Consider the following 14,864-nt stretch of genomic DNA (forward strand, 5'->3'; position numbering starts at 1 on the left):
TGCAGGGAGATTGCTGGGTGGGGAGTTCCAGAACCCTAATCCTCCCTGAGGTTGACAGGTGGGAGTTCTCCATTTCTCTTTCCACCCCTCTCTCTGCCTCATCCTACTGTATCTGTCAGCCTCTGTGCGCCTCCTCAGTGCTCCCTTCCCATTGGCCACTGTTGGGTTCAGAACTTCAGTATCTGTCTCTGTGAGACTGGCCTGCCATCCTTTGCTGGCTTAGGTGACATAGTTGTGCTGCTTTCCTCAAGGAGCTTTCAGTCACTGAGCCATCACAGCTCCCCCAAAAGCACTGCCAAGAAGTTTGCCGTGAAGGTACCGCAGGGCCCCTGAGCATATGCCCTGTCCAGAGCCTCTATGCATGGGAGCAGCCACAGGTTTTCCAGCTCTGGTTAGGATCTGCAGCACTTCCTATGGACTGGCAAATACTTATTCTTGATGCTTTGACAGATCTTACCATAAAATCGGGATCTGAATCAGCTTTGGGGAGAATAGATCTCAACTCTTTGTCTTATATTATTGTCTGACTTGGATTTGCCACTTCTTTTTGTACTAGTTTTGATCCTTTATATTCTCTAAGAAATGTTTTAATTTCACCTTTTCATATTTATTATTGTAAAGTTGTACAAAATCAGTCCCTTTTAAGTTCTGGTTTTATTTGTGTGGTCTCCCCCCGTCCTGATCATACATGTAAAGTCTGTCCACCCCTTTGTTTATTACTATCTTTTTTTGGTCTTGGTTGATTGAAATCTCCCCATATGTGTGTACACCCAGTTTAGTTTCAGTTCCACCTCTCCTAGCCCATCCAAGCAGGAAGGCCTCGCCCTCACCCTGTCCCATGACAGGTGCTTAGCAAACCGAGTTATCCTGTAGGTTTGGGGAAGAGGTTATGTCATTGTGCCCTTCTTACTTCCACACCTCTCTCTGGGGTGGTGACTTTTTCCTGGCCCAAACTCCCACACCCCTAAATCTTGGTCACAGCTGAGTGTCAACTGGCCCTACAGGTGAAGAAGCCTGCCTGTGAGTCATAGATGTACAAGCAAGCCCCCAGTGCTCTAGGGGAAGGGAGCCATCTGTCCATTTGTTCCTCCTCAAATGTTTATGCAACCTTTCCTTTGTGCCAGACACAGTTCTAGGTGCTGGAGGCCCAGTGGTGAGTAAAAATGTGGGAGACAGTGAACAAGTAAATAATAACTAGATCATGACCAACTACATGCAAAGCCACAAGAATGGGGTTCTATGAGTGGATATGGCTTGGAGGTTGCTTTTAGAGTGGGGATCAGAAGAAACCTGAGGAGGTGACATTTATTTATTCATTCTGTTATTATTTATTGAGTGGGCACCTTTTATGTGCTAAACCTTCTTCTAGTCAATGAGATATAAAACTAATGAGGTGGACAAGCACTCTGCCCTCCCAGAGCTTGGTCTAGTGGGCAGAGATACTTAGTCAGAAAACAAATGAATAAACAAGATGACTTTTTTGGAGAGACATATGCTGAAAGGAAAATAAAAATAATAGAGTGTATGCCTGGAGTAGTTTTTGCACATTGGAACATATAACCCAGGATGGGAAGTCAGACAAGGCTTCCTGATACATTGAGGGTGTGAGAGTGATGGCAGGTAGTGGCTGAGAATAGAAAGAACTTTAGATAGGGAGTCAGGAGGACCTCTTTTAGAGGGTAACACCTGAGAGAAACCAAGAGGTAGCCAGCTAAGGGAGGGCCTTGGCAGGGCTTCCAGGCATAAAGGAACAGTTAGGGTAACTATGGCAGGGAGGGGGTCAAGGAACAGCATGGAGCCAGTGTGCTTAGGGAAGAGAGAGGAGAGGGGGCTTTGAGGACCAGTGTAAAACGTTAGACTCCATTCTAGACACCAGCTGTGCCCATGCAACGGTGGTGCACAGCATGCAGACGGCAGAGGCCTCCCTGGGATGCACCCTTCACTTCACGCAGCCTCTGTGAAGTCACTGGACTGTGACATCACGGCAGGAAGCTGTTGCACCTAGCCTTGGTGCCTCGCATGGCAGTAATGTCGCGGCGGGTCCCCGGGTGGCTAGGCCATGAAACCTTAAGAGACCATGTCGAAACGTGATGTCATCCTCACCAATGTGACCGTTGTCCAGCTACTGCGACAGCCGTGCCCTGGTGAGAGACGAGGTGGAGAGCCCCACGGAGGGGAAGAAAGGGTAGTCAGGGAGCAGCACTCTCCACATCGAGTCAGAGCCCCCTGCTTCCTTGAGAGTTGGAGAAGGAGGGGACAGGAAGCATGGGGTGCTGGCCGGCTGGGGATCTTCCATACCGAGCTGCTTTCCTCCGGCTCTCCAGCGCCCCAACCCCAGGCGGCAACCTGAGTTTGCTGGCAAAGTGGTTTCTATACCAATGGTGGAAGTGATGGGGACCCCCACCCTGTGGGTGGAATGTGCAAGGTGGAAGGATAGAGTAGGGGGCGGGGCGGAGGCTGGAGCTGGGTTTATGAGGGACAACTCTGAGGACAGCCGCTGGGGTTAAGACGCTCCGCGAGCTGGGTTTCACATAAAATTGATGCCTGTCGACCAGGGCGGAAGAGCCGCTTGGGGGTTGGTGGGCTTCGTCCATCCCTGTATTGCAGGAAGCAAGGACACTTGCGACCAGCCAGAGCTGTGCCAAGCCCTTTACAAGCATGCGCTCATTGAAGCCTTTTCACAGACCACAAACCACTTCCCTGGATCTCTTAACACTGGAATAGCAGAAATGGGACTTGTCCCTTCCCAAAACTATTGGTCAGCCCTACCTCACCCAACCGGACACTCTTTCTCTCTCTCTCTCTCTCCCTCCCTCTCCCTCTCTCCAACTAGTGGAACCCAGGCCTTTGGGAGGGCAACCCCCATTTCCTCCTGGCCCCCTCACTGAGGACGGGGGAGAGGGCACAGCCAGGAAGCCCCGCCCCGCGGGGCTGGGAGCAACCGGGGCTTAGGTGCTGCTCCAGGGTTGGGGAGACCCTGCAAGACACAGCAGAAGTCAGGGGTAAGGGCTATGGGCCTTGAACCGCTTCCCTGCTCACTACTCACTCTGTGACCTCGCACCTCGGTTTCCCCTCTGTAAAGTGGGTTTGTAGCACATGCCTCACAGGATTCTGTAAGCCAATGCACGTGGAACTCCGCAGGGTTCCTAGCCCATGGTGGAACCCAGGAAATGGGGCGTCATTGTAATTGGAAGCACGCACCTGTGCCTGTTTCACCTACCAGGTGATGTTTCTCCGGGCTCCTCCTTCCCAGAGCACCAACTTTCCCCATGTACCCCACCACTAGAGTGGAGGGCAGGGGAGGGAAAGGCTGAGGGAAGTTGGGAGAAGAGGACCACCTGAGTTTTCTTTGAAAGGTCACAGAGTGGACTCATTTCTACTCTTAACGCGCTAACAAATCTCCATGGTAGCAGAAACAGAATCCCAAGGAGTGCAAACATCCTTAAGATCACTAATAATCACAGGGTCTCTGCCACTGATAAACATTAACACTTCAGTTCAGCCTCAGGCCACAAGGTCTATGGCAGCCCAGATAGGCCAGGAAGACAACAGGCCAGCTGACACTTGGCTCCTAGCCCTACCACCTCCCAGGTGCTTTTGATTCTAGTGCCAAATGCCAACTCCCACCTTTATCTTCCACTCTCTCTCCAGCCCCTTCTCTCTCTCTTTCCTCACTTCCTCCCCTCTGTTAAAATCAGCACCTACTTGGCCTTAAGATCTCACTGGGTCCTCACAGTAGCCCCAAGTGGAGGGTCAGATAAGCCAGAGAGGTTCGTTAACTTACCCAAGGCCACACAGACAACCAGGCCTGATCGCCAGTATGAAACGCTCTGTCAGGCAGGTCCCCTGACTGCTGTTTCCACATCTCCGCTCCTCTCAAGACTTCACGTACAGATCAGGTAGCACACCTCCAAGCACAGGTATTTTAATATGCAGTATGGGAGTGGAAGTGTGTGTTTAGAGAGGGGAAAGGTCTCCATTTGTTCATGTTATGATACACCTGTATTTTGAGGATAAGAATCACCTCAAGTACATTTTAGAAACACTTGGGCCTCATAACAGACCTACTTCCCTAGCAGAGGTTTCCTGGATAATGCTTATCAGAATAGTTTCAGGACCAGTGGGCTACATGAATTATCAGACCATTCAGGAAAATATCTTTGAAATACTAATGTACAATATGTGGAATGCTCCCAGACTCTTGTCATAGCACTACATATATTACCTCATTTAATCCTCACAGCGACCCTCTGAGAGAAGTACTATTATCTCCATTTTAGAGAAAAGGAAACTCAGTCACAGAGTGTCACCCAAGCAATGGTTAAAAATACACAGCACCCACTGAATTAGAATCTCCAGAGAAGGGGCCCTGGCATTAATATTTTAAAGCAAGTCCATGGCCTGCTCATTCTGTGGATCAGGTAGGTTTGGGAAACACTGGGCTAGATGGTTGACTCCTAGGGGCCAGAATCCAGCAACAGGTTCTGGATGACAGAAATGGTTCATTCTCTCTCACTGTGATGGTTCAGTTCATTGCTGCCCCCCACTCCACCTCTGACAGTTACCCGAGCACCACCCCGGCCGGAGCCCAAAGTTGAGGCAGAGCCACAGCCACAGCCTATCAAGGAGGAAGTCCCACCTCCTCCACCTAAGGAGGTTCCTGGGGTTCAGGAACTCACTGTTGGCATCAATGGGTGAGTCAGCCCTAGCCCCTGATCTCTTCCTGCAGCTTAAGGGCCCAGGCTTTCCTCTGGTAACTAGCAGAAGGGGGCACCTCCACATTTCTCACTGTCTGTGCTTTCATTCTGCCCACCCTGGAGAAACAGAAAAGACAGGGCTCCACCCCCTCAGAAAGCTCATATTCTGGTGGGAACACAATTGAATAAGGAAGATTTGGTTTGATGTGTGTATGAACAGTAGAGAGGACAGTACTAGCTGGGGTGTCAGGGAAGACCTCTGGGAGGTGACCCTGGAGTGAGGACTAAGTGACAGCTGTGAAGCAATCAATGGGTCTGGGGCAGCGGTGGTGGCTCAGCTGCAAAGGACAGGCAGGAATTCAGTGTGCTGGTGTGCAGTAAGCGAGGAAGAAGAGGAAGGAGTGCAGTGAAAAGCACACAGGGGCCTGGTAGGCCATGGTCAGGAGTTTGGATCTGGTTTTTCTGATAGTGTGTGGAAGTTTTCAGGCCAAGAGACATAATCGAACCTGAAGTTCTACAAGATCCATCCAGCTACATGGTTAGAAATGGGGCAGAGGATGGGGTGAGGAAGCAGGCAAATCAGTTAAGAGGTCTCTGAGCAAGATGATGGTGGCCAGCATAGGGCTGGTTGCCTTCTTCCCCGAGACTGAGGAGTCCCACCCAGTCTCCTTGAGGAGCCTCCTGTTACCCACTTCTCTCCTGTTCCCTCCTCTGCCTGCTGGCCATGGATTCTGAAGACAATCCCACATTTGTCCCTGGACAGGTTTGGACGCATCGGTCGTCTGGTGCTGCGCGCCTGCATGGAGAAAGGCGTTAAGGTGGTGGCAGTGAATGATCCGTTCATTGACCCAGAATACATGGTGAGCAACAGGTAGAGAGTAGGACTGGGGTGGGGAGGGGGTTCAAGGGAGCTCTCTGGAAGGCTCTCAGCTGCAATGTGGAACCTTCACCAAGGCATCACCTCAGGGATTCTCACTTCCCCACCCATGCCACTCCAAGACAAGGAATCATTTTGTCTCCTGCAGGTGTACATGTTTAAGTATGACTCCACCCATGGCCAATACAAGGGGACTGTGGAATACAAGAATGGACAGCTGGTGGTGGATAACCAGGAGATCAGTGTCTTCCAGTGGTAAGGGCAGCTGTCTGAGGCACGCCTGCAACATATTAACGGAGGGCATGTAAAGATTACATTAATGGAGGTGATGTAAAGAATGGCCTTCCAGCCTCTCACATGGGGTTCATAAGCCCCCAGATTGTGTGTATGGATGCTTCTTGGTACTGGTTTAGAGAGGGAATCTCAGAGAAGTCTCTGTCCACTAAAATGGTAGATGGAAAGATGCCCCACTGTACCCAAGAATTACTTTTTATTTAATGCACATTTGCAAGTTTTCACAGGCATATCAATTCAATGTATCTAAAACTCACCTTCTGATTCCCCTTCTAACCCCCAACCTATTCATCTCCCTTCCCACGGAACAGCATCCTATCTAGCCAACTGCTTCTACTTAGTTCCTACACAGCAGGCACACAGGCCTTTTTAAAACATTAACTGGACCCAGTCACTCCCCTACTTAAACCCTCCCATCACCCCACAAATAAAATCCCAGCTTCTGATAGGGCCCCACAAGCACAATGAGCCCTATGCCTTAGCCTTAGCCTTCTCATAACCTCAGCCCCAGTAGGGGGAGCAGGTTCAATGGCAAAAGAAGCAGACCCAGTCCGTTGCCAGAGCGGTCTAGAAGATGAGACAGATGCTAACAAAAAGCCAAAAAAGCAAATACTGCATTTACAATAAGCCCTGTGAGAGAAAAGACACATATACAAGCCAAGTACGAAACAGCAATAATGTTTAATATGTTTCAAATGCAAACATTTAATAAACTATCAAGTAAAAACGTAAATTTATAAAACAGGAAACCGAAAAGATCCTTACCTTTCTGATGTAAAGCACTAACCACTGCTGACCTCAGGGTGGCCTCAGGCCTCAGTTACATTCCCCTCCCCTGTTGCTCCCGGGATGTAGTGCCTATCTTCAGGGACTTGTCCAGCCTCTGGCAGTAGGCTCCCTATTGTAGAAGCTGAGTGGTAAAGACAAGAGAGGCAAAATGGGCCACGGTGAGGTTGCCAGGGCAGGGAACCAGAAGCAGTGGGGCAGGCCTTGGCCTCCTGGTGTCTACATTCTAGATAGCATATACAGAAAGGGCCTGACTTCTCTGGGAGTAGTCAGAGATGGTCCCCTAAGGGCAGGGGATGAGTGAGGCCTGAGTAGGGGACGTGGGAGCTTGTACACACCGAGGCATAGCAGGGGTGGGGCAGTCAAGAAAAGTGGCCCACAAAGGGGGTTTGGAGTGAAAGGCAAGACCAGCAGGGTCAAATCCATCTGGGACAGCGAGGTATGAGTGGGGTGGGGAGAACAGATGGCTGCAGCTCAGATGGGAAGGTGTCTGGTCAGACTTTCAAGCCTTAAAGGCCATGAACTATGAAGGCAAGGCCATGCATGGAAGACTCATACACAACACTGCCACCCCTCCACAGCAAGCAGCCCAGAGATATCCCCTGGAAGTCTGTTGGGAGCCCCTTTGTGGTGGAGTCCACAGGCGTGTACCTGTCTTTAGAGGAAGCTTCCGTAAGTGGGGTAGGGGTGCCCAGGGCTGGCCAGGGTAGGGGAGGAGGGGTGGCAGGGGGCGGGGGGACACACTCAAAGCACCTTGTGAATTCATGACACCAGTGCTCCTTCCTCCTTCCCTAGAACCACATTGAGGCAGGTGCCTTACGTGTGGTCATCTGTGCACCCTCACCAGATGCACCTATGTTTGTCATGGGGGTGAATGAAAAGGACTATAACCCTGGCTCCATGAAAATTGTCAGGTAAGGGGAAGCAACACCCTGAAGTGAGCAGTGCCCAGAACACATGCCAGCCTGTGATGAGGAGGGCTCAGGCTCACCCTCCCCACCCCCACCCCCACTAGTGTTTCTTTCACATCCATCTGCTTCTCCTTCCCAAAGTCTTAACAGCCACCATATTAACATTCCCCTAAAATTGTTAAAAATGCATGACTTCTGGAGAACATGCTTGGGGAGCTTCCCCCAGCCGCACCTCCGGTGCCTCCTTCAGTTGGAAGGCAACCCCAATGATCCCCCTCATCCACATCCTGACTTTTCACAAAACCAAACCTATGAGCATATCCCCAAAGTGAGGTAAGCATGGTAGGGGGCTCTGACCCTCACCTCACAGTGCCCTTGCACACTGGGCTGTTTCAGCAATGCGTCCTGCACCACCAACTGCCTGGCCCCCCTTGCCAAGGTCATTCATGAGCGATTTGGGATTGTGGAAGGACTGATGGTAAGTTGGGGAGAGGGCTGGGGAAGGGTGGATGTCAGGGAAACTCCACCTCTTCCTCTTAGGACTTGCCTAGTATATGAAGTTAACAGGGAGAGACAGGTTTCAAGAGGAAAGGCCCACTAGTGGTGAAGTCTCTTAAAACACTGTAACTCTCAGGCAAGGCTGGACCCTGGCCTGCAGGTGTCCCTCCTGTGGTCTGTGGTGGTGGCCCCACCAATCTCCACACCTGGTTCATCACCCCAGGCCTAGAAAAAAAGAGGTATGGGAGCTTAAGATCAGGGAGGCCTCACCTCAGTCCCCTTCTTCCCCAAGACCACAGTCCATTCCTACACAGCCACCCAGAAGACAGTGGATGGGCCATCAAAGAAGGCCTGGCGAGATGGACGGGGAGCCCACCAGAACATCATCCCTGCCTCTACAGGGGCTGCCAAGGCTGTAGGCAAAATCATACCAGACCTCAAAGGGTATGAGGGCAGGATGCTGCAACGGGGGTGGGGTGGGGTGGGGTGGGGGGATTACCCTGGGAGGACTGAAGTGGCCCCAATCCTTGAGGCCTCTAATGATGGAAAGGCGGAGGTGAGGGAAGATGGACAGAGGCCCTCGGGTTCTGACTTCCACCCTGATGTGGGATTCTCCAGGAAGCTGACAGGAATGGCATTCCGGGTGCCAACGCCAGATGTATCTGTCGTGGACTTGACCTGCCACCTGGCCCAGCCTACTCCATATTCAGCCATCAAGGATGCCATAAAAGCAGCAGCCAAGGGGCCCATGGCTGGCATCCTTGCCTATACCGAGGATGAGGTAGGGACTGAAGAGAGGAGACCCTGGGAGGAACCCTCTGGGGAGAGAGCATGGCTCCCCACTTGCCAAGGAGCTGCTCATAGTGTATCAAAATAGGAATTGCAGGGCTGGGAAGGTCAGACCTCCCTGCCTCAGAATCTGCACTTACTACTCCTTTGGTCTGGAAAGCTTTTCCTCCAGGTGGCCATATAGCTGTCCTTACCTCCTCCAAGTCTTTACTTTAGCCTCCCTCCTCAGCAAGATGTTCTTTTCATGGCCTTTTTCCTCACCTGAAATTTCATTTCATAGTCACTGTTGGTCCTGCTAACATGTGCATTCCAAGAAGGCAAGGATTTGGGGACTATCTTTTTACTTCCCTACCTCCAACCATCTTCCCAGGGCCTGGCACACAGCAGGTGCTCAATACATGCTTCATGAACAAGACAACATATCCTATTTTTTCAACACTTGCTCAGGACAGACCATTGGCAGGTGCCTTCCCTGTAAGGAACAGATTTCACTGTCCCTTTGTTCCCAGTAGTGCCACCTCTGGTGCTGTGTCCTTGTTTTAGCTCCTGCAGGTCCACCTTCACACAGCCACGAGGACCTCTTGTTTTAATGAAACTAAATCACATCACCCCCAACTGCTGAAAACCTTTCTGTGGCCTTCTTCAACACCAGGGCCAAAACCCTCAGAGCCTCTGTGCTGCAGCTCCTTCCACCTCGGATACTGCTGAGGATCTGAGTTGGCCAGACACTCCTAGCCATCCAACCCAGCCTAGCTGCCTCCACTCAGGAGCCTCCTTGCCAGTTCATTCCAAGTGTCTGCAGTATTCCCGGGAAATTGCAACAGAACCCCTGGGCTGCTCCGATTGAAACAGAACCCACGGGCTGTTTAGTTAGGGGCCCGATTGCCCGCCGCCAGAATTATAACTCTCAATACCAGAGTTTGGTGTGAAGAAAAAGAATTGTTTATTTACACATAGTTCTGCCTCCCCCTCCCAGACCTGGCCAGTCTTAGGAAAGTCAGAAATATCGTTTCCCTACTTCCTAGGCACAGTTCAGCTTTACCAGTAGCTGCCAATCACTCAGTTCTGATTGGGGAGGTCCTTTCTGTGCTGTGGTGCCCTCCAGCTCTCAGTGCAGGAACGCCTGGATTCTCAGCCTCCTTGTAAACTGCCTTCTTCCTGCAAACCGCATGGATCTCCTCTCCTTCTCAAAGCAGCCTGGCAAGAGCCTCTTCTTAAAGCAGCCTGGAGATCCCTTCTCCAAGCCAGATGGAGGAAGCCCACAAGAGCCAGAGAGTGAGGGCGTGAGGGCCAGAGAGAGCCTGAGAGAGAGAGCCTCCTAGAGCCAGAGCCAGCCCAAAATGTCCGCAGCTCCTTCCCTCTTCCTCCCTGCCTCCTCTCTCCCCCTGTGTCCTCTCATGCAGTGGGTGTTGCAAACCGTCCTGACCATTCACAGAACCCTCCGTAGGCTCTGTCTGCTTCTTCCGAACCAGCGCACAGTCCAAGATCCCTCCCATCTTCCTGAGTCTTGGAAGTAAAGCGGATCTTTGCAACAATGTATCCAGCCACTAGCTCCAGGCATGCAAGGGCATCCTGAAAGCTGCTTCCTGCTCCCTATCTCCCAGCCGCACTGTTTCTGTAACAAAATGATATTTACTGGAGCAGAATCAGGGTGTTTCATATCCAGAGCGTGAACACAGTAGGAGTCCATCAAATATTGTAGATGAATGGTTGGCCAATATGCCTGTGTCGGAATCTGGACTCCTGGGGGTCCTTGCTCTGCGACCCACAATTACCTTTGAAATTCTTAAACCCAGGTTGTCTCTACGGACTTTGTCAGTGATACCCACTCGTCCATCTTCGATGCTAAAGCTGGCATCGCGCTCAACGACAACTTCGTGAAACTAATTTCATGGTAAGTGGGAAGGGGTCAGAGACCGTGGTCAGGAGGCTGGAGGTGATGGGGAAGGATCCCTTGACTCCCCCTCCCCCTCCCCAGGTACGACAACGAATACGGCTATAGTCACCGGGTGGTGGACCTCCTCCGTTACATGTTTAGCCGAGACAAGTGAAGCAGGACAGCCCCTCCTGTGTGTCTCCCTGTGCTCTCGGTCCAGAACCTCTACGTCCCGTTCCCGGCCTCGGCTCCCCAATGGAAGGAGGGCGACCTGGGCAAGGGGCCCGCGCCGCTGGGCTCCCAGCGAAATAAAAACAGAGTGCTCACAGCTGCGCCCCGTGTCTCTGCGCCGTTCACCGCGAGGTGCAAGGAGCTTTTCCTCCAGCGGCGACGGCCCATCTGGAGCCGCGAGTCGGCGCCGACTGCCCGCTAGGGAACGGGCATGCGCACGTTCAGGCGGCCGCGCTCCACGCCTTAACCGAGCTCGTGACGTCAGCGCGCCGCCGCCGCGGACTCCGCTCCCAGAAAGCCGCGCGGGCCGCGGTGGCGTCCGAGGCGCCAGGTGAGGGCTGGGGCGCCAGGCGGGCAAGGTGGAAGGTCTGCGCTCCGCCGGGCCTGCGTGGCGCCATGACCTTGTTTCACTTCGGCAACTGCTTCGCGCTGGCCTACTTCCCCTACTTCATCACCTACAAGTGCAGCGGCCTGTGAGTGCGGGGCGGCCGCGGGGCGGGGGACGCGGGCCCGAACGACTCCTCACCGCCCGCTCCTGCAGGTCCGAATACAATGCCTTCTGGAAGTGCGTCCAGGCTGGCGTCACCTACCTCTTTGTGCAGCTGTGCAAGGTGAGGGCGCCCGGAAACACGCGTCTAGCCCCAGGGTCGCCAGAGCCAGGGCTCCACGCTGCTGTCTTCTCACTGTGTGGGATGGTCCTCAGCACTGCACAGAGAAGATGGACCTCGGAAGGGTGGAACTCGAGGAGAGACCTCCAGGCAACCTTTGCATAGCTAGTTCTGTAAAACTGAGAAAACTCAGTTGTAAAGTTAAGAGAGGTTTTGTATGGTTGGGAATTGCTAACCACCACACTATGCTGCAAATGCCCAGGCACCTCCAGGTCTGACCCTGATCCCCTGTGATGACCACAGAAAACCTTCCAGGCCTCTACCCCTCATCTTCCCTGGTCCTGTAATATCACCCCGCCATGTGGTGGTCCCTCTCCACATGGGAACCCTAAAACCATGTACACATTAACTTCCCACAAAACCCACATAGTTTATACCCCTCACCTTGAGGTGACCTCTGTTTTCTGTTCTCAGATGTTGTTCCTGGCCACTTTTTTTCCCACCTGGGAAGGCGGCATCTATGACTTCATTGGGGTGAGTGAGGCTAGGGAGCAGGGAGGGAGTGCAGAAATAAGGCCCCCTGGCACTTGTGCTTATTCAAGCCTCAACCTGACCCACAGGAGTTCATGAAGGCCAGCGTGGATGTGGCAGACCTAGTAGGCCTAAACCTTGTCATGTCCCGGAATGCCGGCAAAGGGGAGTACAAGATCATGGTTGCTGCCCTGGGCTGGGCCACCGCAGAGCTCATTATGTCCCGGTGTGTGCGGGAGCCCTGAGCCCAGCTTCCTGAGAAAGGACACCTGGGTTTCAGGGAGGTTCTGTAGGGTGGGGGCTCAGATTCAGGGTGCTGAGGGTTTCTGGGTGCTGGAGAATCTCTCCGTTTGCCTTCTTCAGTTGCATCCCCCTCTGGGTTGGAGCCCGGGGCATTGAGTTTGACTGGAAATACATCCAGATGAGCATTGACTCCAACATCAGTCTGGTATGCAGTCCCACTCTCCCATACAGAACTTTTTGCTGGTGGCAGTACTCCTGCTCAAGGCCTGGCCCTGACTTCCTGCCTCCCATCAGGTCCATTACATCATTGCATCTGCGCAGGTGTGGATGATAACACGCTACGACCTGTACCACACGTTCCGGCCGGCGGTCCTCCTGCTGATGTTCCTCAGTGTCTATAAGGCGTTTGTCATGGAGTGAGCTGGGTGGGGTTCAAGGCTGGGTCCAAATGGGGATGGGTTTACTGTTTTCCTTTTTTCATTGTAATATTTCCCCACAGGACCTTCGTTCACCTTTTTTCCCTGGGCAGCTGGACGGCACTTCTGGCCCGAGCAGTAGTGACAGGGCTGCTGGCCCTCAGCACCCTGGCCTTATATGTCGCCGTTGTCAACGTGCACTCCTAGGCTTGGTGTCCCAGGCATTTACATACCTTTTCCTTGTCTCCAGGTTTTAGTGAAGTAAACAGTATTTGGAAAGTTGTTTCCGCCTACATTTCTCGCTGGAACTGTCTACCAGGACCATGTTCAGCTGTGTCCCAGAGGCCCTTGTTCTGGCTTTGGAGCCAGGTAGACAGGCTAGGAAACTAGCTGGCCCTGATTTGTCCTGTGTTCCTGGAGCAGTTCCCCAGCTCCTTTTTTTCCCAGGGTAGACTTGAAGTATATAATCTTTGAGCAGTAGCAAATCAGAGAACAGGTGATAGAGGGGAGCTAGAATCCAAGAGAGGGTCCTTGGGGACTTCTCACAGCGTTAATCTGGCCCTCTCCCACACAGACCCTTTCCTGGCTGGCCTAGACACCTGTTCTTAATGTCCTTTGATCCACCCTTTATATGGCAGCCAAGGGGATCTATCTGAAACCCCAGTCTTACTAATTTACCCTCCTTACAACTATCTAGGGCTCCCCATTGGACACTGGGCCCTTGGGGAAAATGTCTGTGATTCTGAGCTCAGTACTTTGACTCAGTTCTGTGGCTCTCAGATCAAATCCTGGCCTGAGAATTCTTAGGGTGGAGTTCAGAGACAGCTGCAGCCAAATAGAGCATTTGAGCCCCTCAATTCAAATGTTATCCTGGATGCCACCTTCCCCACTCCAACCCTTCCTTGGTCCAGTGGGATCAACTTCCTCCCCCATTTCCTCCCTACCCACCCAAGAAGGATATCAGAAGCAGGGCTTTGAGTGTCATATTTAAGCTCCACTTTCATGCAAATCCTGCCCACCCAGGAAAGTGCTCCTCAGCCCTAGTATTTCCAGTGGTATCCCCCAGAGTGTGGGATAGGGCAGTTGCCTGCTGCCTCACTATGTCAGACTGTGGAGGTCCTGCCATAATATAATTTAACTCTGAGTCTAGGAAAGGACCATGCACAGCTCTGTTCGGCTCTGCTAAGATAGTTGGTGTTTTCAGAGGGAACATACAACCACTATCTAGCCCCATCAGCTCCTTGCCCATATCAAGACAGGGTCCACATGTGTCTTGGGAGAGAAATGGGGAAGTGATTGATTGGTCACCCTGACTTTGACTTGAAAAGGGATTACAGTGGACACTCCCCCCTGCCCAGGTGGGTGGATGTGTAATGGAGTCACTTTCTCCCATACTTCTACCTATGCACCACCTAGCTCTTGACTTGTATTGGAACAAGTGAATTTTGCAGAAATTATTCAACAACTATTTGCTGAGCGGAGACTCTGACCCAGACCCCATGCTGGTGGCCAGCTGTCTGAACTAATACCAGCTTTCATTGAATACAGACAGACCAGAGTGGTTGAGAGGTTAGGGGCAGCACAGGCCAGAGGGATCAGGGCTGTGATGGGTGAAGCCTGGTTGGAGAGGTAGGACTCGTGAACTAAACTACACTGGTTAGGGCTGTGATGGCCCAGAGGCAGGCTGGGCTCTCTGGAAGAGAGATGTATGAGCTGAGACCTAAAAGATGAGTTAGTGGTCAAAGAGGAGAAAAGCAGGTGTCAAGTCCTGTGTAAAGGCCTTGAAATCATGGTCTTCACTTTCCAGCAAAGCAACTGGTTGGAACAAGTTCAAGGGGACTTGTGAGACAGAAGTCAGCCAGAGCCAAATCCCAGAAGGCTCTGAGGGTTGGGTGAGGGTTGACCAGGGGCAGTGGGGAACCACAGAGAGTTCCAGGTAGGGGGAAAACAGGGTCAGATTTGACTTCGGGGGAGATTTCTGTGGCCACTGTGGATGGGGAGACTGAGTCCTGAAGACCAGGACTGTACCAGGATAGGGATGACAGAAGTAGGGGAGAGTGGCTATAAGCAGATTAGAGGTGGTGGTGACCAAAAGGCTATGTATTTT

The 14,864-nt window shown here is 52.2% G+C and overlaps 2 protein-coding genes and 1 long non-coding RNA gene across 3 annotated transcripts; 2 read left to right on the top strand and 1 right to left on the bottom strand.

Moving 5' to 3' along the window:
• Window positions 1–1,784: 1,784 nt before the first annotated feature.
• On the bottom strand, window positions 1,785–11,209 carry LOC149994511 (uncharacterized). Its single transcript, XR_016507653.1, has 4 exons — window positions 11,056–11,209; window positions 6,634–6,778; window positions 5,390–5,493; window positions 1,785–2,141 (listed from the first exon to the last, which is right to left on the bottom strand). It is a non-coding gene; the product is annotated as an uncharacterized LOC149994511 (long non-coding RNA).
• On the top strand, window positions 2,078–10,922 carry GAPDHS (glyceraldehyde-3-phosphate dehydrogenase, spermatogenic). The gene is made up of 11 exons (XM_090259741.1): window positions 2,078–2,144; window positions 4,562–4,694; window positions 5,461–5,557; window positions 5,723–5,829; window positions 7,236–7,326; window positions 7,450–7,568; window positions 7,962–8,043; window positions 8,356–8,507; window positions 8,682–8,844; window positions 10,649–10,746; window positions 10,831–10,922. Exons 1-11 carry the CDS (start codon window positions 2,078–2,080, stop codon window positions 10,901–10,903), a joined length of 1,182 nt encoding a protein of 393 aa, XP_090115867.1. The 3' UTR covers window positions 10,904–10,922.
• Window positions 11,210–11,230: 21 nt separating the features above from the next.
• On the top strand, window positions 11,231–13,039 carry TMEM147 (transmembrane protein 147). Its single transcript, XM_090259742.1, has 7 exons — window positions 11,231–11,432; window positions 11,501–11,570; window positions 12,042–12,101; window positions 12,188–12,324; window positions 12,462–12,546; window positions 12,636–12,757; window positions 12,841–13,039. The coding sequence occupies exons 1-7, from the start codon at window positions 11,356–11,358 to the stop codon at window positions 12,962–12,964; spliced, it is 675 nt and encodes a 224-aa protein (XP_090115868.1). The 5' UTR covers window positions 11,231–11,355; the 3' UTR covers window positions 12,965–13,039.
• The last annotated feature ends 1,825 nt before the right edge of the window (window positions 13,040–14,864 follow it).

The sequence above is a fragment of the Furipterus horrens genome, unplaced genomic scaffold (assembly GCF_987537825.1).
Source record: "Furipterus horrens unplaced genomic scaffold, mFurHor1.1.pri manual_scaffold_13, whole genome shotgun sequence".
Lineage (NCBI taxonomy): Eukaryota > Metazoa > Chordata > Mammalia > Chiroptera > Furipteridae > Furipterus > Furipterus horrens.